Source organism: Antennarius striatus, chromosome 14 (genome assembly GCF_040054535.1).
Source record: "Antennarius striatus isolate MH-2024 chromosome 14, ASM4005453v1, whole genome shotgun sequence".
Classification (NCBI taxonomy): Eukaryota; Metazoa; Chordata; class Actinopteri; order Lophiiformes; family Antennariidae; genus Antennarius; species Antennarius striatus.
The window spans coordinates 17,739,560-17,753,129 of record NC_090789.1 but is presented as its reverse complement, the minus strand read 5'-3'; the positions used below and the strand labels follow the sequence as shown (position 1 = coordinate 17,753,129).

At 43.4% G+C, this 13,570-nt stretch overlaps 1 protein-coding gene across 2 annotated transcripts in view; it reads left to right on the top strand.

Annotated features, from left to right (window-relative positions):
* Window positions 1–430: 430 nt before the first annotated feature.
* nfatc1 (nuclear factor of activated T cells 1) overlaps window positions 431–13,570 on the top strand; it is a 36,111-nt gene continuing 22,971 nt past the window's right edge. The window contains exons 1-5 of one of the 2 annotated variants that reach the window (XM_068333886.1): window positions 431–900; window positions 2,696–3,743; window positions 4,034–4,193; window positions 9,264–9,466; window positions 11,991–12,163. In XM_068333886.1, the coding sequence (XP_068189987.1) occupies window positions 882–900; window positions 2,696–3,743; window positions 4,034–4,193; window positions 9,264–9,466; window positions 11,991–12,163 (1,603 nt within the window). In that variant the 5' untranslated portion in view covers window positions 431–881. The remainder of the gene's footprint in view (window positions 901–2,695; window positions 3,744–4,033; window positions 4,194–9,263; window positions 9,467–11,990; window positions 12,164–13,570) is intronic. The other variant, XM_068333887.1, reaches the window with a different exon arrangement.

Below are 13,570 nucleotides of genomic sequence, written 5' to 3'. Positions count from 1 at the left end.
CGTTACTCTTTCTTTAGGAGTGTCCACGTGTTGTGTTGCTGATGACTCCTCTTTAAATGATGCCAATGGAAACACAGACAGTAGAAGAAAAAATAGACGGAAAGATTAATGCTGGTCCTGCTCATTAAGTCAGTCATGGATCATGTGGGACAGAAGCTTTTATTTAACATCTGTCTTCTAACTAATCAGAGCGCTCAGCGCCACCGGAACTCCATTTCTTTCCCCGTTCAGATGGATGTTGACCCTCCATCCCGCCGGGTCGGCTTTAACAAGCGCTGGATAAAAAATGCTTTCCAATCACTGGAGGTTTGCGTTTGGCTGTCCTATGGACAAGCTTATTTTATCCAGGCGCCACTGCCAACTTTTCTGATTGGCCTTCCACACGGCTGGAAACCCCGGCGAGGATCTCCTTTGGACTCATCTGGTGGTCGGCTGTGCGTCAGAGCGCGGAGGGGCGGCGCGTCGCCGCCGCCGAGGTGATTCCCGAGTTTAAAAAGCGCACAAGTCCTGTGCGCGCTGGAGAAGTGCGTCACGGAGACCCAGCAGCTCCAGGATCCCCCAGCATCTCAACGCAGCGACCAAAATAGCTTCCAAAAGAGATCACGACTCGGTCTCGATACTGCTCCGCGCGTTTTGAGACGATTTTCTCATTTTTGGATGCGACTTTGACCCCCTTTTAGAAGTGGCAGCTGTTTCTCCCAGCGCAGCCTTATTTGACACTTGTTTCTCATTGTCGTTGTTTATCTGTGGTCAAACAGCGAGAGAGGATCCAGAGCAACAGCTGGGGACTACACAAACTCCGCTATATGGAGACGGAATTACTCCCATCTGCTCCTGCACTCAGAGTTTGAGCTCAGACGTTTCTCTCTGCGCAAAAGATCATGAAATCAGCTGAAGAGGGTATGTATGACTCTACTCCTGGTGGAAACTCTTCCTTCTTGTGATTTGTTCAAATTTACCCTCAGTGTTGATTCAGTAAACGACTTATAGTCGATTCAAGTCGTTGCCGCACTTTCCTCCAGATGAATGTCTCTATTCATCGCTGGAGCAGTCAGGCTGACGGCAGTGGCGGAGGTAGACTCTGGGAGGCCCGGGTCCTGCCCCATCACCTACCCCCCCACAAACCCCACCGCCCCACCGCCTGAAATACACAGACATCATCAGTGGACTGTGTCAAAACAAAACTAATATAATAAAAAACTAATATAATTATAACAAAAAATACTAACTAATATAATAATAACTTATATAATAATTGGACACAGGACCTATAAAATGTAGTGTATATATATGTATATGCTTGTATATGTGTATGTGTGGGAGTGTGTCTATGTGTATGTATGTGTTGGTCAATGTACTGTACAGTATATACAGTATATATACTGTATATATATGTGTGTGTGTATGTACTGTATGTATACACACACACACACACACGTGTGTGTGTGTATATATATGTATATTATATACATATATTTACAAATATGTACCGTATATATGTATATGTATATATGTACATATGTGTCTTGCCCCAGTCAGTAACACCACTAAGTCATTGAGGGTTTTCGGAGTGGGACGCTCCCCGCTGCTTTGGGCTAGCTGGGTGTGCCTCTGCATTTGTGAGCCTCTTACAGTGAGGAAGAGTAGCCGAAACTGAACCTGGGCTAACAACTGACATGGCATTGTGGGTAATTTTGATGCCAGTGCTCAACCGTGCCATTTGATGGTGTAGGACCCCTCAGGCTACCTGTCAGGATATCTGTTAATTCACAGCAGGCTAATTATAGAACATTTCATTGGTAGTGTGTCACACACCACAACCAGCTATAAATGCAAACATCATTTTCTTTTATTACAAGCAGTCATATGGTGTAGCACTGATGTCATGGTCTTTACAACGGGGCCCCTAACTCTTGTTAATTTACTGCAGACAGGAGCCGTGGTGATTGTCTGACTGCAACTGTCTGTCCCTAAAAGCCGCCTCCATCAGAATCAATGCTCTTCACTGTGGTTACTTTCAGCCATAGAACCACAACTCCCGTTCCCATGCCCCCCGCCCCCCCGTCCCCGTCCTCCTCCTCTGGCCCAGATTGTGACCTCAGCCTTTTGCCACAACATGTGCAGCTTCATGCTAACCAGCAGGAGGATGAAGCTGGGAAACCATGAGCCTCACCAGGCTGGGCGCAGTGTGCCCAGCATGCAAATAAACCAATCATGTCCCATCTTGTGTTTATTTTCAATGGCTGTTATAATATGGGACTGGCCAACAAAAGCATCAGCGTGTGTTTTCATAACATTACAGTTTATGGGCGGCAGCATATGCATTAAGTGGTTTAAATCTGGCCTCTTGAAATGGAAAAAAAAAAATCGAAGCTATTTTTAGACTCCTCCTGTATTCTTCCTTCTCACCTTCCTTGTAAATAAACTGAGCAGATACCTGATTCATAGATGTTTTATATTGATGGCTTTAGTGTGTTTTGGGGATCCCCGTCATGTGAGGCACACATTTGAACTCTTCTAGCTTCTGCATCAGGAAATATCTGAGGCCTGAATCTGGTAAGCAAGCTGTTCTTTCGCCATTATAGGCAACAGCTCTCAGAAGACTCCGCTTGGCAGCTGTCTCCGTGTCGGTGAGGGAGCCAGCGAATGTGTGTTTGATTATCATGGTAACAAACTCTCTCTGTTTGCCTTCCAGATGCATATGGCTACACGCCAAATGTCAGTCTCTCCCTTCCACTGGGTAACCCCTGTCTTCCCTCCCAGTACCACAGCCTCCAGTCCAGCCCCACTATATCTGTTTCTGGTACTGAACCTCACGCTTACGACACTCAGGATGACTTGAGAGCGGCCGCATACTTTTCGTCCTCAAGCATCCGCCCGAGCGGAGCCCCGACCCTGGAGAGCCCTCGCATTGAGATCACAGCCTATGGTCAGTTTCCTGAAGATGAGGTAGAGGAGGACAACCTTCCTGTGGCCAAGCGGGTCAACTCCATCGTGACGTTGACCCTCCCCAGTGCAGACGGCTATCGTGATCCCAGCTGCCTGAGTCCGACCAGCAGCCTATCATCTCGTAGCTGCCACTCTGACGCCTCCTCCTACGAGTCAAGCTTTTCCTACAACTACGACAACTCGCCACAGAACTCCCCCTGGCAGTCACCCTCCGTGTCCCCCAAGGGGTCCACCCTCACGCTTCCAGGTGACGGCTGCACCTCTGGCGGTTCCCCTCGTCACTCCCCTTCCACTTCCCCTCGCACTGGTCAGACAGAAGACATCTGGATTGGTCAGCGTGGGTCCAGGCCCAACTCCCCTTGCGGCGCAAAGCGGAAGTACAGTCTCAACGGCAGCGTGTCGACACATAAACCCTTCCCGTACTCGCCCACCCACTCCCCCGGACTGTCCCCGCAGACGTCCCCTCGCCTCAGTATTACCGACGAGACGTGGCTGCCCAACACCAACCAGTACACCAACTCGGCCATCCTGGCGGCCATCAATGCGTTGACCACAGATGGAGTGGCTGACATTGGAGAAGGAATCCCCTTGAAGGCCCGTAAGACCAGCCAGGAGCTCAGCCCCACCGTTGGGCTGAAGGTGGAGCCTGGAGGGGAGGAGCTGAGTCCAGGGGAGTTCTGTCTGGATGATCAACCGTCGAACCGCCTGCCGCTAAAGAAAGAGGGCTACTGTGGCGGCTTTCTTGATGTTCCACAACACCCATACTCCTGGTCCAAACCCAAACAGTACGTCAGGTAAGCAACTGGTCTAGAGCTGAACATCTGTTCAAAGCCTTCAAAAGTGGATTTCTAAGTGTACAAAGTATATAAAAATAATAAAGAGTCTCTTTTCCACTTGTTTTAGAGTAGTATTTGAAAAGTTGATTAAAGTCACAGATTTGCTGAGTATTCTGTGACAGTAGTACAAGTTTATCATAGCTCTGACGTATGACATTCTGCACATTCTACCTTGATTATTGTAACTAAACCAAGCCGTCCTTCTACCTCGTTGAGTTTACATGTCGTACATGTTTTCCCACCGACAGCCCGTCCCTGCCAGCCCTGGACTGGCAGCTGCCATCCAGCTCTGGACCATACAGCCTGCAGATAGACGTCCAACCCAAGTCCCACCATCGAGCCCACTATGAGACGGAGGGCAGCAGGGGGGCGGTGAAGGCCCTGGCTGGAGGACACCCAGTCGTCCAGGTTTGATAAACTTTTGATTCTCATGGGGTTTTTTGTCTTCATAAAAGCCAGTATCAAACTGTGATGTCCAAACATGGGTGGGACATCTGTCTGGCTATGTTCTAGGAGGATATTACTGAGATATTTCAAAAGAATAGTGACTTTTTAACAATCATCATTTTCTTACTCCATTGCCCCATTGACTTTCATTGCAACACCCCCTCCCCTCCTCAGAGGCTTAAACCATATGTTGAGAACCACTGAGCTGGACTGAGTAGTTTCCTGTGATGATTACACACATGGTGTAACCATTAGACTCCTTTTCACTGTTGCTTCTCACCTCTGCACCTCTGTGTTTTCTACCTCTTATGTTGCAACAGACCGGTGCGACATGCTTGTCATGACGCTCCTGATATGTGAGTCAAAGTTGTCACATTTCTGAATGGAATACCAAAGATATGCTTGTAGACAGACCAGTCCACTCAGCCAGTTCCTGTCCAGACAAGGTGACTCAGACTTTTCCATTACAGTACAGACAGTTACCCAGCGATGCTGCGTGGCCAGTAAGAGCTTAGTCATGAGCTTTAACCGCAGTAGCTCTGGTGGTCGAGGCCAAAGAAAAAAATTTGGACAACTGCAGATATGTTTTGGTTAGGAACCCGTCTGGTCCCCGACTGTTACCCCACACCACCGACCTCAGTCTCTGAACAAATAAAGGAGCTGGATCAGGCAGTGGCGAGCCAGGCTGTGGCTGTAACTGATACCTTTGATATTTTATTATCTCCTCCCACCAACAAAGATAGACACGATTTAGCAACCGTCCAACCGCCTGCCGTCACTAAAGGAGTTATAATATTATATTATAATATGATACAATATTTTTTCATTAAACTTTGTTCACCCGTTAACCATAAAAAAGTAACTGGCAGTATTTAGGGACTTCTGTCATTTTTATTTTCATTGTTTCCATGGTTACAAGTCGGGTTTAGGCTAATATTGGGAGGGAGTTTTGTTTCCAGAGAAGATCTCAGATACTGAAGAGAGGACTTTTTGAGGAAGTTTTATCTTTTGTATTTTTTTTTTTTCTATGGTTACCAGTTGGATTTTGGCTCATTCTGAGCAAGTCTGCTTCTGCCCCATAGGGTCAGGGGCATAACTCAGAAGCTATTTTTTTTGTTTCATTTTCTTTTCCGTGAATTAATATATATATATATATATATATATATATATATATATATATATATATATATATATCCAACTCAAGTTGGACAAAAAATTTCGTAAAATTTCATACAAATATATACTGTATATATATATATATATATATATATATATATATATATATATATATATATATATATATATATATATATATATATATATACAGTATATATTTGTATGAAATTTTACGAAATTTTTTGTCCAACTTGAGTCTCAAACCGGCAACTTCTGGTCTTAGACTCAGTGGACTGAGCTACTGTCACCCAAAGAACATGGAATGTTCTTTGTATCATTTGTGATATTTTGGAGATTTTAAGTATTTTCTTTTTCTCCTTTTTGGATTTGTAAAATGTAAAATTTCTTACATATTCAGAGATACAATTAACACAAATTTATTGATTCAGCATCAACTTTTCTTAAAGTAAATTTTTTTAACAATATAAAAACACTGTTGGCAAAATACGAGTATTTCTTGCTTTTAATTTTCTATTTCATAATAATATATTTCTTTTAATTGAATTAATATTCTTTCATGAAGAGACAAACCCAAGAAAATGAAAAACTTTTATGTTTTTTTTCAAATGTTTTTGTTTTTGTCTCTCCATGAAATAATATTCATAATATCAAAATACACATATTTTTATTAAATAAATTTTTTATTAATTATTACTAGTTTTTGTGTTAAAACAAATAGATCTTTTATGGGTCCAGCTTTCACATGACAAAACAATCTCTGTTCTTCTCGTGAGTCTTTTATGGTTTTGTATAACTGTTGGATTTAAACACATAGGACAGATAACACAAACGTTGTATTCATGTCCAGCAGCGGAATAACACATGTTTGAGAGACAAAAACACGTTGTACTCTTGGTTGAGCCGTGTGTGTTTGTCCGTGTGAAGGTGCTAATGATTTAAGAAGGGTCCGAGTTCACCCCAGCTGAAAAAGAGGCTGTGTGTTCTCTTCAATCCAAACCTCCTCTCCCCCCCCACCAGCCTTTCCGGGAGCTACCACCCCAACCACACAGACTTCCCTTTGTTTGGGAAAGTTCCCGTGTGTACGGATGACATCATCGCGAGCTACGTCCTGCAGAGGCGGGAGAGGCTAAACCACACACGTTTCTGGCGGGCGGTGATGGAGATGTCAGAAAGGGCATCTCTGTGACTTCCTGATTACATGTTACCCTTGGCGGTGCAGGCCCTCCGGGGCTCGTCCCGTCACTTCTCTGCCTCAAACCCTGGCCAGACGTTGCTGAGTTTATTCTGGATGACGCTTTTCTGTGGTGGATTTTTTTTTCTTTTTTTTCTGCATGTCCAGCATCCAACACAGCTAAGCTGGCTATTTTCTGTCCTTTTTAATGCCATAGCTGCTGCCTGTCTCAACCACACCCGCTCTTACACCAGCAGCAGACTGAAGTATGCCCCCTTCTGCAGTGCTGTGTGCAGTCCCAGGGTTTAATGCCCAGGGTTTCATGCTGTTCTCCGGCCGAGAGGAAATACCGTTATTCAAGTCTGTGAGATCATCGTTTTCCTCCCCCTGTCTTAAATCCTCTTGCTTCGAAACAATTGAAAAGGTTTTCAAAAGTACATTTTAGTTCTTCTTTGAGAGTCATGCCCCTTTTTTTGGCGTTTGTATTTGTGCCACCATGCATTTTACGAAAATATCATGCAAACTAAAGCACGATAGTGTGTGTGTTTGTATATGATCAACCTTTCACAATCGGAATGGAGATGGTGTCTTCCTCACTCCTCTCTCCTCCTCTTCGGTGCCTTGAGCAGCCGGAGTCTCTGCATTCCTGCAGTGGGTGATAGTATGTAGGGAGGGGTGGTTGCATTGCCAGTGTCAAAGTGTTAGGGTGGAGCTGCAGGAGGTTTACATGAAATTGTATCACCGTGATTTTAGTGCATCAACAAATCATGACCGTTGTCTGTTGCAGCTGCTCCATAAAACAGACGATTCACATCCCAGAGTGAAAAAGAGACGTTCCTTGATTCAGCATCGCCTCTTCAACACTTCAGTTTACACAAACATTAGTTTTAAAGTTTTGGAAATAACAGAAAAGATTGAAATTGTTCAATCTGACATGATCAAATTTCATTTTTGTAGTGTTTCTTTTTTCTTTTTTTTTTGCCAGGACTTGATAATAATTCAAAGCAGCTAATCAGTGGCTGTAATCACGGCTTGAAGGTAACTGCGAGCGGGCTACCGCACTTCATCACACTCCTTCCTGCTGCCTAAATAAACAGCATTGCTAGGCAGCAATCCATTTCCTTTCACAAATACACAGGCCTTCTGGAGCTCTTAGCCCTGACAGGGAGCCTCCTCCAAATCACATGTTCCTCACCGCCGGTCCGAGCCTCTCCCTCTCCTCCTTGCCTCAAATGCCCTTCATGTCATATATAACTGAAGACTGTGCTCTTCATTTTGACATTTCACTGTGGTTTCAGGCGATAGCCATATCCTCAGTGGTGTATCAGCAGGTGGAGGTCAGTGTCTGCCTGTATTACACAGGTCTCTGAAAGGTGATGTCTACTATAGCTGTCCAGTTTTTGTATTTTAACTCAAAATGTCTCATCTTTTCTTTACGTAACTTTTCTATATTTTAAATCAAGCACTTAATCACATCAGCAGACATTTCAAAGTGCTTTAACAGACAGAGAAACCCAACAGGATTCTCCAGAGCAAGCATAAGTGACAGCAGCAGGGAAAAAAACTCCTTCATTGAGGAAGAAACTCCAGGCAGAACCCAGATCCATATTTTTTCTATATCCTTTGACTAAGGATAAATACTAATTCCATCAGATGTGCTATTAGCTCTCTTCAAGTGCAGTATAATTGCTAAAGGAAAACAGAAATGATGTAAACATAACTGTAAAAAAAACCCATTAATTTAAAATACTGAAAGATTGGAACATGCTCTGCCAAAAATATAAGGATAATGGGAAAAAGCAATGACTTGAATGAAATGAATGAGATACTATTTAATTGAAGGTGCTGCAAAATTTACAGAAACTTGTATTTTTTTAAATGTTAGGTCAGGCCTGTTGTACCTCACATATTGGTTCATGGATTTATGAGATTTTCCCTAGTCCATATAATCTCCACATTTAATTTGGTACATTTCAATTTTGGGCTCCGGGATTTTTTTTTGTTGAGTTTCCTTTTGTTCGACCTCAAAAAGCTGAGTATCCTGCTCTAATCCCTCTGTGGCACAGAGTATGGAGAACATACATAACTCTCAGTGTGTCAGAAGTAGCCGCTGTTTTCGGATTTCACCCCGCTGGTCGGGCTTCATGCCTGCCGTGTGGGTAGCTGAGGTCATGTTGTCACGAGGCCTCTTGTCAAGCAACACCTATGGAGGTCTGGGAGTACTTTAGAAGTCTGGGTTGAGCCCACAAGCTACACCACCAAGCACTTCTGTGCCTTTCCGGCTCCGTCATGCAGGATCATTTTACTGATAAAAATAAGAGCAGGATCACTACTGTGAGTTTGTCTTAACCCTGGATGTCGGGGGCTTGGACTTGACATGACCTTGATTTTTCTTTTGAAACTCGAGCTTAATCTCATCACAAGGCAAATGCAGCGTTCACAAATCACCAGGCTGTAGATGGTTTTTACTTCTGTCTGGCGGCGGCTGCTCCCGAGATTCAGCTACTTGTCGGATCAACGTCTTGGCAGGTTTGACAAAGGCTGATGAAGGAAGTGTGAACGGGCCATTGGTAGTAAATTAACCAAGATAAAAAGGACGATTATGTCATCTTAAATTGGTACTTTGTTTAAAAAAAACTGACTCTCTGAAGGATTATTCCTATTTTAACAGCATAAATTGGATGAGACGTGGTCTTAAACACAACTTCGTCTTTCTCTCTCAGCTTCATGGCTACATGGAGAGCGAGCCTCTGACTCTGCAGCTGTTCATTGGCACCGCTGACGACCGGCTGCTCAGACCCCACGCCTTCTACCAGGTCCACCGTATCACCGGGAAGACCGTGTCCACTCCGAGCCACGAGGCCCTGCACAACAACACCAAGGTCCTGGAGATCCCACTGCTGCCGGAGAACAACATGCGGGCCATGTGAGTACCAGGGGTCAAAATGTCAGGAAGTTTACGACGGGCTCAATCTGCAGTTAATCCTAAACCTTCTGGCTAAAATCCAAGTTAAACCTTAAAAAAAATTAAGGCTTTGCTCTGATGTCATTTATGGATCATTCCTGAATTGATATCGAACAGCCTGAGACTTGGATTGGCCTCAAAAGATGAAGAGCTGAAGGTTCGGAGTTGCAAAATCTGGTAATTTTGGCAAAGTCAGCATCAAACCTGACATTTTCTGAGGCAAAGTCTCAGTCAGATTTCAACAAGTTTTGTGGATATAAATGGAGCCCAGGACAAGTCTCCAGTTCTTTCATCAGAGTGAAGTCATGTGTTATTTGAAGCAAATCCAACCTTGAAACTACTGTATTCAAACAAGTAACAGTTCTTTTTTTGCTTACTAATTTTTAACTAAATCCGGAAAAAAAACTGCATAACTGGTTGCAGCTGGACTAGTTAAACCCAGGCCTAATCAGTACCAGCTCTTTTCAATCAAATCATCACTCAAACAGGCCAAAGGCATAAAATTGACTTAGGTCTCAGTAGCAGAACATGATGATGAAAAACTAAAGGAAGAAATGGAGAAGAAAGTCACCCGTGACAGACGGGTCATGAAGCCATTTGTAAGTCTTTAGGATCCTCTACAAACGGAGAAAACTTGGAACAATAGTGAATATTAGCAGAAGTGGCATTACCTCTAAAAATTCCTCCACAAGCACAGAAAAAACCCAAAGAGGCGACTCAGTAAACTGCAGATCTCAGTTCAATACATTTTTGGGGTTCCACGACTCCAAAGACACTGAGATAACATCACAGGAGACCCAGAAGAACGTTCAGGCTTTGTAACATCACCCCTTGATGCTCCTCAGAGCTTTTGAGAGAGTATTCTACGGACTGATGGGTCTAAAGTTAAACCGTTTGAAGCCATCACATCTGGTGTAAACACGGCATACCACTAGAAGGACATTATACCTACAGTCAAACAGGAAGGATGTGTAAGATGTTGGGATGTTCTTTGGGACCTGGATGACTTTCCATAATTAGAAAGAAATGAATTCTGATCACAAAGTGTATTCTGAAGCAGAAATCGTGTCGTGTCTGGTCCTGCAGCAGGACAGTGGTCCCAAGAGAACGTCCATCGTTGAGCTTCTTAAAGCCCAGTTTGGACCTGAACCCACTGAGATGCTGTTGGGGGGACCTGAAAAACAACCTCATCCGCAGAGATTCTCTAATATTTGCTTGTTAAAGCTGCACAAACCAGTGACATTTTGAAAATGTGTTATTTCTGTTTGCCTCTGTTTATAGTGTCAAGTAAATTTAGACTTCTTGTATGTAGCAAAATGTATTTGCTACACACAATCCATCAATGACTAGCAGAGAGCTACAAAGCTGCGTGTTGAGTTCACATGTAAGATTACTTCATCACCGTGATTGTTTTGGTCTAAGAAACATTAAGATTCTAGCAATTAAATGTTAAACAGTTCGGAAACTATGCACAGCATTCTGTGCGTCTTTGGGGTGTGTATGGGTTGTGTGTTGCCCTCTGCACACATTTATAAGCGTCAGAGATCAGATTACTGGGGAAGCTGTGGGCTGCTAACTGGGACCCGGGGTCTGCAACTTGCTTACCTCAGCACTTTCTCAGCGTTTTAATGGATGTAGCACACAAGCTACCCTTATACAACAACATCACCTCAGGATATGGTTTCTCTTCTCATCACGTGGAGGAGAATACAGGCCTTGGACATCTATTCATCGAGCGCTTTAGCTCTCTTTTTTTTTTAGCATTAAAGAGGTGACTTCTCTTATTGGGATTGCGATTTCTCCTATAAAACTTCTTCTCGGTTCCTGAACAGACGTCTCAGTATGTGGTTTTTCACTCGTCTGCGTGGGCGGAGAGCGGAGCAGCTGGGGTTCTCAGCATCAACACCTGATTACTTCGCCAGCGAAGCAGACCCTGGTGTCTGCCGAGAAGAATGTTAGGGAGTGTTCAAAATGTGTGTAAAAGTTGACATTAACTAGGCTTTGAGGAATGCGGCATCAAGTAGCACGGCAATGGAAATGCCAGAAACCGTTTGGAGAGGCTAGAAGTATTAGAGGTATCAAAAAGTGTGTGGGGAGGGGGGGGTTTATTAGGCGTCTAATGAAGACTGAGACTGTAAAAAGAAATCTTATAGAAAACATGTAGATGTGAGATTCGTGGAAGCGTTTTTCTGGAGCCATCTGCCACAGATCCTAACAAACATATAATGAATGTTCCCAGCCAAGAGTTGGAGCACTGAGGTGTGAAGGTCCTGCTGGGGGGGTCATGATGATCTGTTGACACGAGCGCAGCCTCCGTTGACGGACACTAGAAATCACGTCTGATCTGGCTGCAGCGCTGCATGAATCACAGCCTGATTAACTGTGAGAGCAGATGTCACCGGTGCTCACGCTGATGTGCTTTTTAGACAGGCAGACTTTGGCACAACTAACTAACTAACTTCATCCCGTGTTTCCACAAACACAGAATTGACTGCGCAGGCATCTTAAAGCTGCGCAATTCAGACATCGAGCTCAGGAAGGGGGAGACCGACATCGGACGCAAGAACACGCGTGTGCGGATGGTTTTCCGAGTCCACATCAACCAGGCCACGGGGAGAACGGTGTCCCTGCAGGCTGCATCCAACCCAATCGAGTGCTGTGAGTGCATCTTCTCATGTTCGCTTTTTTTCCTTAACCTCTACAGCTCATCCTAAATACAGTATTTTCCGTGCGACAAGACGCACCTACAAGCTTTTATTTTTCTCAAAAACCAACAGTGAGCCTTATAGTCCAGTGAGCCTTATAGTCCAGTGAGCCTTATAGTCCAGTGAGCCTTATAGTCCAGTGAGCCTTATAGTCCAGTGAGCCTTATAGTCCAGTGAGCCTTATAGTCCAGTGAACCTTATAGTCCAGTGAGCCTTATAGTCCAGTGAGCCTTATAGTCCAGTGAGCCTTATAGTCCAGAAACTATTGTAATGATAAAAAGCTCATATTGATCAGGTCTGTAATGTAGACCACATCACTGGTGGGCTCAACATCCTTAAGGGGTCTGATGATATATTGGATGGTTTGTTTGCCTTTTTTTGTCTTAATTTTTTTGTAATTATGCTGCTGGACATATTTCCATTTTAGTGTGTATTTATTTTTCCTTATTTTTCCTTTGGCATAAAGTCAGAAATTGAATTTCTGGAGTGCTTTTTTTTGCAGAGTTAAGGAATTCCCATTATTTGCTAATTTGCAAAGTGCAGGTATACTAATACACAACAGGGGATTACAGATGAAAACTAGCCTTCTGCTAATTCTGGCTTTTTTAACCATGTATAATCATGGGTTTTTATGAAATTACATTGATCCCTCAGATAAACTAAACTAAACTAAATTAAATAAAAACTAAACTAAACTAAACTAAACTAAACTAAACTAAACTAAACTAAACTAAACTAAACTACATAAAGGGGGAGGACATGATAAGGGGGTAATCCCTTCTTGACATTAACCTGTTTACATCGTCATTTTGAACATGACAACATGAGTGAACATCTCTCACAGAATAGCTCCATAATTTAAGGCTTCTACTATTTATTCAAATCAGTCTAAAGGGTTAAGAGGAGAGCTGGTAGGTAACATTCCATTCAAAAAAGCTGCTTCCTGAATCAATCAGTGGGGAAAATACTTGTCTCTGGTTCAGACTTCACAAATTAACATTGTTGTGTTTTTTCTGGACGAGAACGGTTTGAAGACTTGTTGCTGTTTTTTTTTTTTTTTGCCAGATTAGAGACAAAACATGAAGTGTTTAAAAGATAATCATTGGATTAATCAATAACGATATTAATCATATGAGGCAGGTTCTGGTTCATGTGACTGAGATTAAAAAAGGCTGCAGTTGATAAATTCCATTGACTCTCTCGTCTGCACTGGATCTGACCTTTCACTGGTCTGGGATAAACTCAACCAGTTCATGCTGTTCTGGTGCTGAGAGCTGCCAGGAGATGAAGTCTTCTGAGCTAAAATGAAAGACAGTAGTTAAACCCTGATTTCAGCATCTTGAAATAGAGCTTTTGTTAC